Source organism: Callospermophilus lateralis, chromosome 4 (assembly GCF_048772815.1).
Source record: "Callospermophilus lateralis isolate mCalLat2 chromosome 4, mCalLat2.hap1, whole genome shotgun sequence".
In the NCBI taxonomy this organism is placed as follows: domain Eukaryota; kingdom Metazoa; phylum Chordata; class Mammalia; order Rodentia; family Sciuridae; genus Callospermophilus; species Callospermophilus lateralis.
The window spans coordinates 59,858,902-59,873,600 of NC_135308.1; the positions used below are offsets into that span (position 1 = coordinate 59,858,902).

The window sequence follows — 14,699 nt, forward strand, 5'->3', positions numbered from 1 at the left end:
ACTGCCCATAAACCAGGAACACAATTTGGTAATTTTTTTGTTTTTTGGTTGGTTGGTTTTGGTACCAGGGACTGAACCCAGGAGCACTTTACCCCTGAGCCACATCCCCAGCCCTTTTGTGTACCTCCTACAAGGAAAAAAGTTCTTTTCCAGACCAATTACCATTCCCCTGTAGTTCAGTTATACTGGTTTATGAATTAACAGCAAAAATAGATCTGGGTGGGGCAAGTACTGCCTCATACCTATATCATAGTAGCCAGGGATGCTAAGGCAGAAGGATCGCAAGTTCAAAGCCAGCCTCAGCAAAAGCGAGGCACTAAACAACTCAGTGAAACCAAAAATACAAAATAGGACTGGGAATGTAGCTCTGTGGTCAAGTGTCCCTGAGTTCAATCCCTGATACCCCCACCACCATCCTCTGCCCAAAAAACAGAGAGAGATCTGGTATCAAGAGGTGATTTCTCATGCTTCACATCAAAATTTACAGGAGGAGGTATTTTTTTCTGATGGCTTCTATTATTTCTACTAGTGCCTTAGCTTCAAAGAGAGCTAAAGAGAAGATGAATCTCTGCTATCCTCTTGATAGCTAACCTGCAAAATTAACTGGAGAAGGGATTATAAGAATGCAGAGACAAGAACACTGGAATCAGAAACAAAGGCATAAAGAAAAGAATATGAAATCATCCTAATTTCTTATTTCTCCATGAAGAAATTGTCCAAAAAGTATCTTCTGTCTTAATCTTTCCTCATATTAAGCATTTTGCCAAAGGGGAAGATCACCTTAACTTTTATCAAAGAACTAAAGTCTCCTAAAATAAAAATTTTAAAAATTCCCCAGTACCTCTTTAAGAGAAGGTAATTCTACCTATGCATTTAACAGGTGACCAGACTTCATTCATATGCAAATTAAGCAGTTTCTACATATACACAAAATCAAATTCAAATACATCCAAATCTAAATTACACAAATTATATCCAAAATTTATATCTAAAATCAATAACAGCAAAAAAGTGACCACCTACCTAGAATAAACAACAAAAAATATAAGGGCCATTTTAAAGACAACTAGAAAATTTTAAAGACAACTACTGACATCAAAAAAGGACTGAAGGCTGAACATGATAGTGTGTGCCTATAACCCAGAGACTAAGGAGTTTGAGGGAGGAGCACCACAGATTCAAGACCAGCCTCAGCAATTTAGCATGGTTCTCAGCAATTTGCTGAGACCTTCTCAAAATAAAACTTAAAGACTAGGAATATAGCTCAGTGGCAAAGTGCCTCTTGCATTTAATCCCTAGTACCAAAAAACGTAAATGACCAAAAAAGACAAAGATTTCCTAGATGGCTAGATTCGAAACTGTAACTATACTAATTAAATCAATACACTCAAAAAGTAATACCAAGGCCAGGGGGTGGCGTGTACCTGTAATCCCAGTGACTCAGGAAATTGAGGCAGGAGGATCACAAATTCAAGGCCAGCCTCAGCAATTTAGGAGGTTCTAAACAACTTCATGAGACAATGTCTCAAAATAAAAATATTAAAAAGGACTGAGGATGGTTCAGTGATTAAGTGTCCCTGGGTGCAATTCCCAGTACAAAAAAATTAATACAAGAAAAAAATTGTCAGCAGGATTTTTTCACAGAACCACATAGTTTATATTAAAGTTCACAGGGAAGTGCAACTCATTTGGAACCCCTCCTTTGTGAGAGCTCTTCCTGTTTAAAAACTAAATTCTGTCCTTGGGTCTCACTCTTCATGAGACAAAAAACCCATACTTCACTACATCTCAGCACCACAAAACAAACAAAAAAAAAAAAAAAAAAAAAAGAAGAAAAAGCTCACAGAGAAAAAGCTCAAGAGAAGTAATTTTTTTTTGAAAAATAACACAAATAAGGGAAAACACTATCAAATATGAAATGCTACACAACTACAGTAATCAAAATAGTAGAACTGATGTAAAAATAGAGAAATAAATCAATGGAACAAAACACATTGAGTCAATTCTTTATGTAGAAAATCCTAAAGACTCCATTAAAAGAAAGAACTAAGGGTTGGAGATGTGGCTCAAGTGGTAGCGCAATTGCCTGGCATGCGTGAGGCACTGGGTTCGATCCTCAGTACCACATAAAAATAAAATAAAGATATTGTGTCCACATTAAAAAAAAAAAACTAAAAAGTAAATATTTTTTAAAAAGAAAGAACTAATAAATGAATTCAGTTAAGTAGAATACAAAACCAATACACAAAAAAATCAATTGTATTTCCTTACACCAAAAATCTTCTATCAAAAAGAGAAAAACATATCATTTGTGATGTTTTTTGATACATCAAAAAGCATAACATACTCAGGAACTTAATAAATTTAATCAAGAAAGCAAATAACCTGTAAAATGAAACTATAAAATATAAAATAATAATGAAAGAAACTGAAGATGACCCAAAAAAGATACCACATGTTCATGAATTAGGAGAATGAATATTGTTAAAACCTAAAGAGATATACAAAGTGAACACAATTCTTGTCAAAATCCCAGTGGCAGGGCTGTGGTTGTGGCTCAGTGGTAGAGCACTCACCTAGCGCATGTGAGGCCCTGGGTTCAATCCTCAGTACCACATAAAAATAAATAAATAAAACAAAGGTATTGTGTCCAACTACATTTTTTAAAAATAAGTATTTTTTTTAAATCCCAGTGGCATTTCTCACAGAATTAAAAAAAAAATCAATTCCAAAATTGGTATGGAACAAAAGATTTGAAAGAATCAAAACATTCCCTCCCACCCCAAGCTGGGGATAGAAGCAAGAGCCTCACACATGGTAGGCAAACCCCCTACCACTGAGCTACATTCCCAGAAAATTAAAAAGAGAAAGAAAAATGAAGTTGGAGGTATCTCAACTTCCTGATTTCAAATTATATTACTAAGCTACAGTGATAAAAACAGTATGGCATTAGCATAAAAACAGACACAAAGACCAATGGAACAGAACAGAGAAGTCAGAAATAAACCAAAGCATACACAGTAAATTAATTTTGGAAAAGGTTTCCAAGAAGACACTTCAATAATCTCTTCAATAAATGTTGGGAGCCAGGCCTAGTGGCAAACACCTGCAATTCCAGTTACTTAGAATCCTGAGGGAGGAGGACCAAAAGTTCAAGGCCAGCCTGGGCAAGTGGTAGAGTGGTAGAGCACTTCTCTAGCATGTTTGAAGCCCTGGGTTCAATTCCTAGTACAACAATAAAAAAAAAAAAAAAAAAAAAAAGTTAAATAAATAAAGAAATGGTACTTAGAAAGTAGATATCCATGGGGCTGGGGTTATGGCTCAGTAGTAGAGCACTCGCCTCGCATGTGCAAGGCCCTGGGTTTGATCCTCAGCACCACATAAAAATAAATAAAAGTTATTGTGTACAGCTACAAAAAATAAATAAATAAATATTAAAAAAAAAAAAAAAAAGAAAGTAGATATCCACATCCAAAAGAATAAACTATAGGGCTGGGGACATAGGAGGTAGGGCACCTGCCTCACACGTTTAAGACCCTGGGTTCAACCCCTACGACCACACAAACACAAATAATAAACCTGAATGCTTATATTATACCATACATAAAAATCAACACAAAATGGATTAAAGACCTAAAACTAAAAGAAAAAAAAGAAAAGTTCCTTGATAACTGGTCTTGGCCACAATGTTTTGGATATCACATCAAAAGTTCAGGCAACAACAGTAAAAATAAACAAGTAAGACTACATCAAGTTAAAATGCTTCTGAATAGCAAGGCAACAATCAACAAAATAAAAAGAAAGCCTAGAGAATGAAAAAAATTTTTCAAATCATATATATAATAAATAATTAGTATCCAAAATATATCAGAAACTCATAAACTCACAGTAGCAAATAACAATTTAAAAATGGGCAAAGAACTTGGAATATAGATTTTTCCAAATCAGATACAAAAATGACCAAACAGTATATGAAAAGGTGCTCAGCATCAGTAATCATCAGGGAAATGCAAATCAAAACCACGATGACCCAGCAGCACAGAAGGCTAAGGCAGGAGAATCGCAAAGTCAAAACCAGCCTCAGCATCTTAGTGAGGAACTAAGCAATTCAGTGAGACCCTTTCTCTAAATAAAATATAAAAAGGGCTGGGGATATGGTTCAATGGTTAAGCACCACTGGGTTCAATCCTAGTGCCCACTCCCCCCCCAAAAAAAATCAGCACTTCATAGAGATATCTCAGCTTCCACATTCTGCAGCATTATTCATAATAGCTAAGGTATGGAAGTAATCTAAGTGTCCATCAAGGAATGAATGGATAAAGAAATTATGACACACACACACACACACACACACACACACGCAAAATAGAATATTATTCAGACTTCAATAAGATAGAAATACTGCCATTTGTAACAATATGTACATACCTGAAGAATACTATGTTAAGTGAAATAAGTCAGAATCAAAAGGAAAAACATGGCATGATCTCACTTAAATATAGAATCTTTAGAAAGTTCAAATACTTAAAACAAACATTAGACCCTGACTACTAGAGTCAGGAGGGGAAGGAAAAGAGAAGAAGGAAGGTCAAAGGATACAAACTTAGTTACAAAAAATAAATAAGTCTAAAGATCTAAGATATAACATGAAAACTACAGTTTTCATGTACAATACATAGTACACTGAAGTTTTATGAAGTGAGTAGATTTTAGATGCTCTTACCAACAAAGAAAATAAAAGGTAACTGTAGAAGCTGATGGATATTAATTTGCTTAACCATTAGTAATCATTTCATTCCACATATTTCAAAACTTAATATTGTATACCTTAAAAATATGTACTAAATAAAGAAACACAACATACCATACTATCTCCAGAAACAGATCTGGTAAATATGGAATCTTGACATAGGATAAAGGAAGCATTCTAATCACTGTTCAAACTGTTCAATAAATGGGGTCAACACAACTGGCTATCCCATTATTGGCAAAAATTTTAAAAACTGATCATATACAGTGTTTGCAAGAGAGCAAAAACCTAGTCCTACCATTTTGAGAGATGTTTTGTAGAAGACACCAAAAGTTAAAGCTGCATAATCTTCAAATTAGCAACTACACCTATGCTATGGAAATACTGGCATATATACACAAAAAAGTAAAGGTTGCTCATTACTATTTATAATAGCAAAAATACTGAAAGCAATTAGTAAATTAATAGTTAAACAATGACACATCCACAATATAGCAAACTAAGCAGACAGTAAAAGAAAACAGAACTATGTATTAACAAGTTCTCTATGATATGTACTAAGTGAAACAGGAAAAACTGTCAGCAATAGTTACCATTTAAATTTTAATATAAGATGAAATTCTGTGTGTAGTTGCCCCTCAGTACTTATGGGCGATTAGTTCCAGGACCACCCCCCACATACCAAAATGAGTAGATACTCAAGTCCCATATAAAATGGTGGTGTATCTGCAATATAGCCTATATATATTATATCTCTAGATGACTTATAATACCTAATACGATGTAAATGCCATGTAGTTGTTATACTATATTGTTAAGGAAATAATGACAAGAAAAAAATGGCTCAGTACAGACACAATTTTTTTTTTAATATTTTTGATCCATGATAGGCTGAATCTACTGATGATGATGATAACCCATGGATTCAGAGAGCTGACTGTATATGTAAATGTAAAAAACAAACCAGGAGGATACATATCAGTTAATAAGGGCCCCTACAGGGAACAGAATAGCACTGAGGTCAGATATGTTAAGAGTGGGGTACAATATTCTAAAGTTCATTTGCTTCTCTCAACATGCACAAAATTCATTCTCTCATTCCCATTCTCTGTCCCCATACTATTTCCCTTTCCTTCCCCACCCTCTCTTTCCCCTCTCCTTTTTCACCCTCTCTCCTCCATCTAAATCTTTCTTGCAATCTGAGGAACAATATGAAAGGCCTCTATAAATAATAAGCAGTGTAAACACACTTTTTCAACTTAGAATCCTGAGAATATACATGTCTTATGGTTTTAATAAAAACAGGAATGCATGGAGGAAAAAGAGGCTAGTTACCTTAATACTATAAAAGAAGGGGACTAGGAAATAATTCAGTGGTGGGGCATTTGCCTAGCATGCTAGAGGCTCTAGGTTCAATCCCCAATACCAAAAAATATATATATATATACACATACACACACACACACACACACACACACACACTAGGAAAGAAGAGGGTTACAGGCCCATTGTGTGCAGTATGTTTTAAGAGCAATCTATTCCATACCCCACCATGTGTAATAGTAAAGCTTTTTGGTTGAAACAGACCTCACCACCAATACCAGAGGTGAAATCTAATTGTCTTAAGTCCAACAGGAAAATTCCATTCTCAACATCATACAATCAATTCAGAGATAAGAAACTATAACCCAAGTCTCAGTTCTCTGGAATCCATCTCCTGGTTTTAATTATTGGTTCCAAGATAGCCCAATTACAATAATTCAGGACACTACTTCTATGATGAGGGAAAGGATGCTTTTGTTCCTGCAAGATATGAAGGATATATATATATATAGACAGATATAAACACACACACATATATATGTATATATGTGTATAGATGTATGTATATGTGTGCGTATATATACATATAGATGTATATATGCATATGTATGGATGTATGTGTGTGTGTATATATATCATATATATATATATATATATATATATATATATATATGATATATATGATATGATGAAGCTAGCCATCTTATTATAGCTATACAAGAAACCACCCTGAAGGTGGTTTCATAGAAGTCAATGCACAGGGCCAGAAAATTGTCAGAAAGCCACTCTACCTCAGGATGTATCTATTAAAGCCGTCAACAAATAACCTCTTTTTTAATTTTTTTTTTTAGTAGTTGTAGATGGACAATATGCCTTTATTTTATTTGTTTATTTTTTACGTGGTGCTAAGGATTAAACCCAACACCTCACATGTGTAGGCAAACAGTCTGTCACTGAGCTACTACAGCCTCAGTCCAACAAATAACCTCTTATTGCTGAAGTCAGCTTGACTTTGGTTTTTCCAATGAAAGCATCTTTGTTAACAGGATAAGATAACTAAAACCTAAAACCTAATACCAATTTTTTTTAACCATGTTGGGGATAAAACCCAGGGCTTCTATCACTGAGCTACATACATCCTGGCTCTAACACCTCCTCTTAATCTGATCTCTTAAGACAATATAAAATTCCATTATCTTTAGCTATGATAAACAGAGTACTCTAAGATTTCATCTCCAGTCAGAAGGGGAGCTATCAAGAATACAAACAATAGGGCTGGGATTGTGGCTCAGCAGTAGAGCACTCGCCTAGCACGGGCGGGACCTGGGTTCGATCCTCAGAACCACATAAAAATAAAGGCATTGTGTTGTGTCCATCTACACCTAAAAAATAAATATTAAAAAAAGAATACAAACAATAATAAGTGTTGGCGAGGATATGGGGGAAAAGGCACAGTCATACATTGCTATTGGGACTGCAAATTGGTGCAGCCAATATATAAAGCAGTATGGAGATTCCTTAGAAAACTTGGAACCACCATTTGACCCAGCTATCCCACTCCTCGGTTTATACCCAAAGGACTTAAAAACCATACTATAGGGACACAGCCATATCAATAGCTAAATTATGGAACCAACCTAGATGCCCTTCAGTGGATGAATGGATTAAAAAATGTGGCATATATACATAATGGAACATTACTCAGCATAAAAGAGAATAAAATCATGGCATTTGCAGGTGAATGGATGAAGTTGGAGAATATAATGCTAAGTGAAGCAAGCCAATCCCACAAAACCAAAGGCCGAATGTTTTCTTTGATATGAGGATGCTGACTCATAATGGTGATGGGGGGCGGGGGGGCATGGGAGGAATGGAACTTTAGATAGTGCAAAGGGGAAGGAGGGGAAAGGAGGGGGTAAAGGGGTACGAATGATTGTAGAATGAGTTAGACATCATTAACCTAAGTACATATATGAAGACATGAATGGTGTGAAAATACTTTGTGTACAATCAGTGACTTGAAAACTTGTGCTCTATATGTGTAATATGAAATGAATTGCATTCTGCCATCATGAATAACAAATTAGAATAAATAATTTAATTTTTAAAATTCCATTATCTTTAGCTATGATGATTTATTTAACTATTCCTTACTGATGACAGGATATTTGAAAAAATTACCATAAATAATCCTCAATGAATACCCATGTACATATGTGGGGGTTTCTAGACATCATCATCATCATTATTATTATTATTATTATTATTATTTCTAAAGGTTCCTAGATATGAAACTACAAGGTCATAGAGTACTCCTGCTTCTCTGCCTGACTTCTCATGAATGCATTATTCACAATAGTCCATTAACCCCAAAAGGAAAGACCAGCCCAAGAAGCAGACTGCACAGAAAATCAGGAAAAAACTTTGCACTAGCTGGATTAGAATAAACCCTTAGTGAAGGATTTTGAACTGACAAGCAAAGATATTAAAAAGCAAGGCATAGTAGCACATGCCTAAAGTAGGAGGATCACTTGAGCACAAGAGTTCATGACCAGCCTAGGCAACATAGTCAGATTCTGTTAAGAAAAAAAGGAAGACAGAAAGAAAAAGATGGTTTAAGTTACTTACTACTCCGACAATAATACTTTGATAAAAACAAATCCATAAAGGGCCTATGGGTTAATTATGAGTTGTAATATAACCACATATAATTCAATATCTAACTTTCCAGAGTTAAACAGAAATCAATTAAAGGTATTTTGAGTTGGATATTTATGGACTTCCATCATCACCATAACTATCAATATCACAACCATTTATATCTATGTCCTATCCCCCACTTGTCCACTGGGTCAAAATTCCACAGGAAATAAGATAGTCACAAGGTAATCAATCTCTCAATTCTTTCAGCTCTTTACTCAATTAGCTTCTCAGTGAGGTTTTTCCCAGACCAATTATTGTAAAATTACAGATCCCACCCACACTCGTCATTCCTTTCTTATATTATTCTCCATAGGATTTTCACCTTCCAGCATACTACACATTTTACTTTTTGCACATCTCTTTCCACTAAAACGTAAGCACTAATAGCAAAGAGACTTTTCTGCTTTATATATTGTTGGGATCTCTGTTAAGTATTTGTTGCATTAACACAGGGACGGCTGGGGATACAGCTCAGTGGTAGAGGACTTGCCTAGCATGTGCAGTGTCCTAGGTTCGATTCCCAATCATCGCAAAAACCAACAGGGCTGGGGATATAGTTCAGTGGGAGACCCTGGGTTCAATCCCCAGCACGGCAAGTTAAATAAATGGAGACAACTATGTCAAGGAAATCTGAACTGCCCTACCCATCTGGACCTCCAACATCCTTTATATGGTCAGTAAACCATATGAAGTCTAAACTAACACCCTAAAAATTTTATTGCCATCTCTAACAGGAAGTAATATCTTTACATATCAAATCTATCCAGAGAACAAGTCAGATCCAACCAGAAGAAAACTGAATATAGACTGAAGAAACCCAACACAACTTGCTAAACCACAGATACCAGGTTTTTTCCCTAGACTTTTGTTAGGTAAACATGGAGTGTCTCGATTATAGGAATAGCAAAAGATCAGAAATGAAAGATAGTTCCAACCAATAGACAACCAGTCACACATGCAGGGGGCGGAAGGGGCGTGGAAGCACAGCTACAGATGATAAAACTCCGAGAAGGCCTACCCGCGGTCTGGGGTCCTCTTCCCGGAGGGAACAGGAAAAAGAGACAGTCCGTTTCTACGTATCTCCCAAACAGCCCAGGGACCTGCACCATAGGTCTGAACACCTCCAAGTGTCGGAAAAGCTTAAAATGGCATCCCCCGGGGCGGAAAGCTAAGGGAAGCAGGAGTGGCGAGGGTACGTTACCCTGAGAAGAGCCAGTTCAACGGGAATTCTCCAGCTGGAAGTTTTGTGGAACGCCACAACACCAAGGCCTGTAACCCGGGCATCCAGGCTAGGTACCAAATCAACCAAATTTACTCCGGCGCTGCAGAGTAGACATGGGAGTTTCACTGGCGCGCACCATACACATCAGCTCTGGGAGACCGTCTTTTCCCTGGCCCCGCCCCGGAATGATAGCGCTCGCGCGGCGTTGTAGCCCTCCCACCACAGTCCTTTCCGCTGGGGCTGGCGCGCCGTGGCACGCATGCGCAAATGTTGGATGCCGCTGAGCACGTCGGGAAGTGTAGTCGCCGTGCAGGTGCCGGTGAGCCGCCAGAGTCCTACATCCCGGCGGAATCCGTGGAAGTCTGAGCACTCCTACCACCCTATCCTTATTCCCATCTTCACACCTGTCTAGTCACCTCACACGCACGCTCCATCCCAACGCGCTGGGCTTCTGTCAGGGCGCGTCCCGAGGGACGGCTCCAGACCCCTTCATCCCTTCAGCTGGCTGTACCGGGGAGGCGGGGTCCACCCCCCGCCCCCCGCCGTCAGCCTCCCCGCCTCCTCCCTCCCCTCCCCGCTGGTGTCGGGCTGGTGCCCGAATAGAGGCAGCGGCCGCAGAAGGGGCGGCGGCGGCGGTGGGCGCCGCAGGCGATGCCCCTGCCCCGCTGCTCCGGCGGGGGGCAGTGCGGGCAGCGGCGGGGGAGGAGGCGGGGGGCGGCGGCTGCGGCGGCTGCAGCAGAGGGGCCGAGAGCTGGCGGCGGCGGCGGCGGTCGTGAAGGGCATCGGCGGCGGCGATGATGGCAGAGATGATGTGAGTGCCTGCTGACTGGGGACCCCAGGGCTGCGGAGCCTGAGGCGGGCGGCCCGGCTGCGTGCGGGAATAGGAGGCCCGAGGGTGGCGGAGGGATGCTGTGTACCCTGTGCAGAGCCGGGAGCCGCCGTCGCCGCCGCCGACGACGACGACGGTCGGGCACAGGCCAGAGCCATGGGCTTCTAGCGGATGTGGGGGTCCCGGGCGGGAGCACTGCAGGCTAAGGGGCGTCTGCGATTGTTCTCAACACCCCTCCCCCACCCCACCCTATGTGTCTGTTTGTCACTTGCAGCTGAAGATGGAAAGAGCCAGGCGGAGGGGAGGCGGCGGCGGCCGCGGCCGTGGAGGCAAGAATATAGGGGGCTCTGGCCTAAGCAAGAGTAGACTGTATCCCCAGGCCCAGCACTCTCACTACCCCCACTACGCTGCTTCAGCTACCCCTAATCAGGCTGGGGGCACAACCGAAATCCAGGAGCTGGCCTCCAAACGAGTGGACATCCAAAAAAAGAGGTTTTACCTAGACGTGAAGCAAAGCTCCCGGGGCCGGTTCCTAAAGATAGCCGAAGTCTGGATAGGGAGAGGCCGGCAGGACAATATCAGAAAGAGTAAACTGACCCTATCCTTGTCTGTAGCAGCGGAGCTGAAGGACTGTTTAGGGGACTTCATCGAGCATTACGCCCACCTGGGCCTGAAAGGCCACAGGCAAGAGCATGGCCACAGCAAAGAGCAAGGTTCCAGGAGGAGGCAGAAGCACTCAGCACCCTCCCCGCCAGTCTCCATTGGGTCTGAAGAGCATACTCACAGTGTCCTCAAAACAGACTATATAGAGAGAGACAATAGGAAATATTACCTAGACCTAAAGGAAAATCAGCGGGGTCGCTTCCTAAGAATTAGACAAACCATGATGCGGGGAACTGGCATGATAGGTTATTTTGGCCACAGTTTGGGCCAAGAACAGACTATTGTCCTCCCAGCACAAGGAATGATTGAGTTTCGTGATGCCTTGGTTCAGCTGATTGAAGACTATGGCGAAGGGGACATAGAAGAACGAAGAGGTGGAGATGATGACCCACTTGAACTCCCAGAGGGGACTTCTTTCAGAGTGGACAATAAAAGGTTCTACTTTGATGTGGGCTCTAATAAATATGGAATTTTCCTGAAGGTAAGTGAGGTGAGGCCACCTTACCGTAATACTATTACTGTTCCATTCAAAGCTTGGACAAGGTTTGGGGAGAATTTTATCAAGTATGAAGAAGAGATGAGGAAAATTTGCAACAGCCATAAAGAAAAGAGAATGGATGGCAGAAGGGCCAGTGGTGAAGAACAAGAATGCCTCGACTAGAGTGAAATTGAACTCCATCAGGCAAAATTTAAAATCATAAATTGGCTAAAAGTACTGATCCATAATCATTTGAAGAAGTTTTTCCTCTTTTTTGGCCCTTTGTTATTAGTAATACCTCTAGTAGTTTATACTTCAAGAAGTCTGATTTTCATGTTATGTTATACATAGATCACTATAATTCTTATGGGAATTCCAATCTTCCCAGAGCTAAATAGTTTAGCTGCTTCAACTGCTCCAGACTATTGAAGTATGCAAATCAGCACAAAATGTGACATTCTGACCTTCTAAATATCATAACTAAGATTTATATTGCACTATGACATAATCCTGAAAAAAGATACATATACTTATTATGGAAGTGTGAATTTCTATTTAACAAATTTCCAAAACAGTATTTCATTCCTATATTATTAAAAACTGCTAAGCTTACCTGTAGGACAGTTACCACAGAAACAGAAACTTATATCAAGTATCATCATTATATTTATTTATAAAAGAAAAAATAGAAATATATTGTCCATTGGATAATAATATTGAACAGTACCATTAAAGGATCAAATCTTATTAGATAATTAAACCTTTAGTATTCCTTAAGAATTAACTAGAGTATTCTATAATTTTCAAATTTTGTGGTAACCCTACAGTTTACAGTTGCCATATCAAAGCCATGGGAGCATTTTAATTGGGTATCCTAAGCTAGTTAAAATCTTATCTTCACTTCTGTTTGTTGCACCATATAGTTGTATTGATTTTCCAACAGTTCAGGAATTTCATTTACATTACAATTGAGTGGGAGGCTTCATCCAGTGGCTTTGCTATGGAAATTTTGGTGTTTTAGCATTTCGTGCTAGTTTGAAGATTGTGATAGGTTTATCCCTAAAATATGTCATGAATTCAAGGTATTATTTTTTATGAGTTTTGTTTAACTACTTCAGAAGGGTTGGTCACCAGTTACCTAATATAAAACTATATCTGTAATAATATACTTTAGTAGTGCTTTTGCAGTTGCCACCCTTAAAACCACGTCAAGCTTCCAGTATAAACCAGATTTTTACAGGTGTTTTAATTCCAAAAGGGGAAGTAAAAATATTCTTCCTAAAAAGACTTTAGAATACATTTTTTTTCCTGGGAAAATATTATTTGAAAATTAGATTCGTTGTAAACATATTTGAAAGGAAAATTCAGGCATTTTCCAAGGTGCTCTTTAAGGTACTTAAAAGAGGTTTACTTTACACAAGACTCATCCCTTTACCTGTATTAAAAATTACTTTCCAGAAAGTGCCACATCAATTTTTCAACACCTAAGCAATTTTTAAACAAGTGGATATAGTGTATATGTGTACCAACCCAACCTGTATTAACTGAAATTTCATCTGTTAAGCTGCATTTTATTCTGAATGAAATTGTCTTTTGTCTTGGCTTTATTCACCTCCCACATAGTAAGTTCATATAATCATGTTCTAAGAGCCAGAACACTGATTTCAACCCCCAAATATAGCTCTCATTGATGAGAGCTGGCTGCATGGATTGAGGTCAGAATGTAGCTCTTTGATAAGCTATAACTCAAAATTATTTAAGTTTTTTCCTTCAGACTTTGTCTCCAAATGCATTTAAGTTCCTAAGAAAACTTCAAGATATGAATTGAGAAAATTAATTTTATTGATTTACGTCACATAAGAACAAGTGATCAGTAACTCAGACATATATACTGGTATTGGTTTGCAGATTATATTTCACATTTCCTCAAGTAGTATGAGGAATCTCAGTTTATAATTGTGGATCATCTGGATCACTATGGAACAACTGAAGGTTAGAAGATGATGTTAATAACTAAAGTTAATAGCACATGGTGGGTGTTGAGACAATAAAAGTAGCAAGGATTTTTAAACTGTAAAATAACATAACTTTGTAGGCTTGCTAAAAAAATAGTTTTTCGTTTATGAAAGAGTGATGTGCACTTGAATTACTGTACTACTGATTGTTATTGCTGCCCATCATAGTGCCTATTAATAATCAACCTGTCAGATTTTGGCAAACTGGAGCTGTGAATATTACAAGATTTGATTATTCCTATCACTATTGCTATGAGTGAATGCTCTCTCTTAAAACCTTCATTTTAAAAATATTTATATCCATTAGGATTAAATGATTTCTTTTTTGGTCTGATAAGATTTGAGTATGTGTGTGTACATATACATATATATGTATATATACACAATACTATGTCAGACTTAAATATTTTAACTCATTGTATATAAAATTATTAGTTTAATTTTGCATTAATTATTTAAGTAAGGAATTAGTTAAGCAGCCAAATTTTCTGCCTTGTATGTATACTTCAAAGTTTTTACCATCTCAAAGCTGCAAATTGGATAGATGGATATATACTGGCAATTGAATATACTCTTAGAATCATTAAGGCTTCTACCAGTCCTTTTGTTTCACTTTTTCATAGTTAACATATTCATTGAGAAATGAGAATAATGCTATGATTTTTGATACTAAAATTTCCCAAGAATTCATTAGCCATAATTAAGCATGATCCAGT

At 38.3% G+C, this 14,699-nt stretch overlaps 2 protein-coding genes across 6 annotated transcripts in view; one reads left to right on the forward strand and one right to left on the reverse strand.

Annotated features, from left to right (window-relative positions):
- Wrn (WRN RecQ like helicase) overlaps positions 1-10,202 on the reverse strand; it is a 143,653-nt gene extending 133,451 nt beyond the window's left edge. For all 4 annotated transcript variants that reach the window (XM_076853901.1, XM_076853900.1, XM_076853899.1 and 1 more), the window contains exon 1: positions 9,978-10,202. The gene's annotated coding sequence lies outside the window, so the exon portion shown is untranslated. The remainder of the gene's footprint in view (positions 1-9,977) is intronic.
- Positions 10,203-10,754: 552 nt separating this feature from the next.
- Positions 10,755-14,699, forward strand: part of Purg (purine rich element binding protein G) — a 36,900-nt gene continuing 32,955 nt past the window's right edge. Inside the window, exons 1-2 of one of the 2 annotated variants that reach the window (XM_076852517.1) lie at positions 10,755-10,809; positions 11,102-11,971. In XM_076852517.1, the coding sequence (XP_076708632.1) occupies positions 11,108-11,971 (864 nt within the window). In that variant the 5' untranslated portion in view covers positions 10,755-10,809; positions 11,102-11,107. Of the gene's footprint in view, positions 10,810-11,101; positions 12,152-14,699 lie in introns of those variants that run through there. The other variant, XM_076852516.1, reaches the window with a different exon arrangement.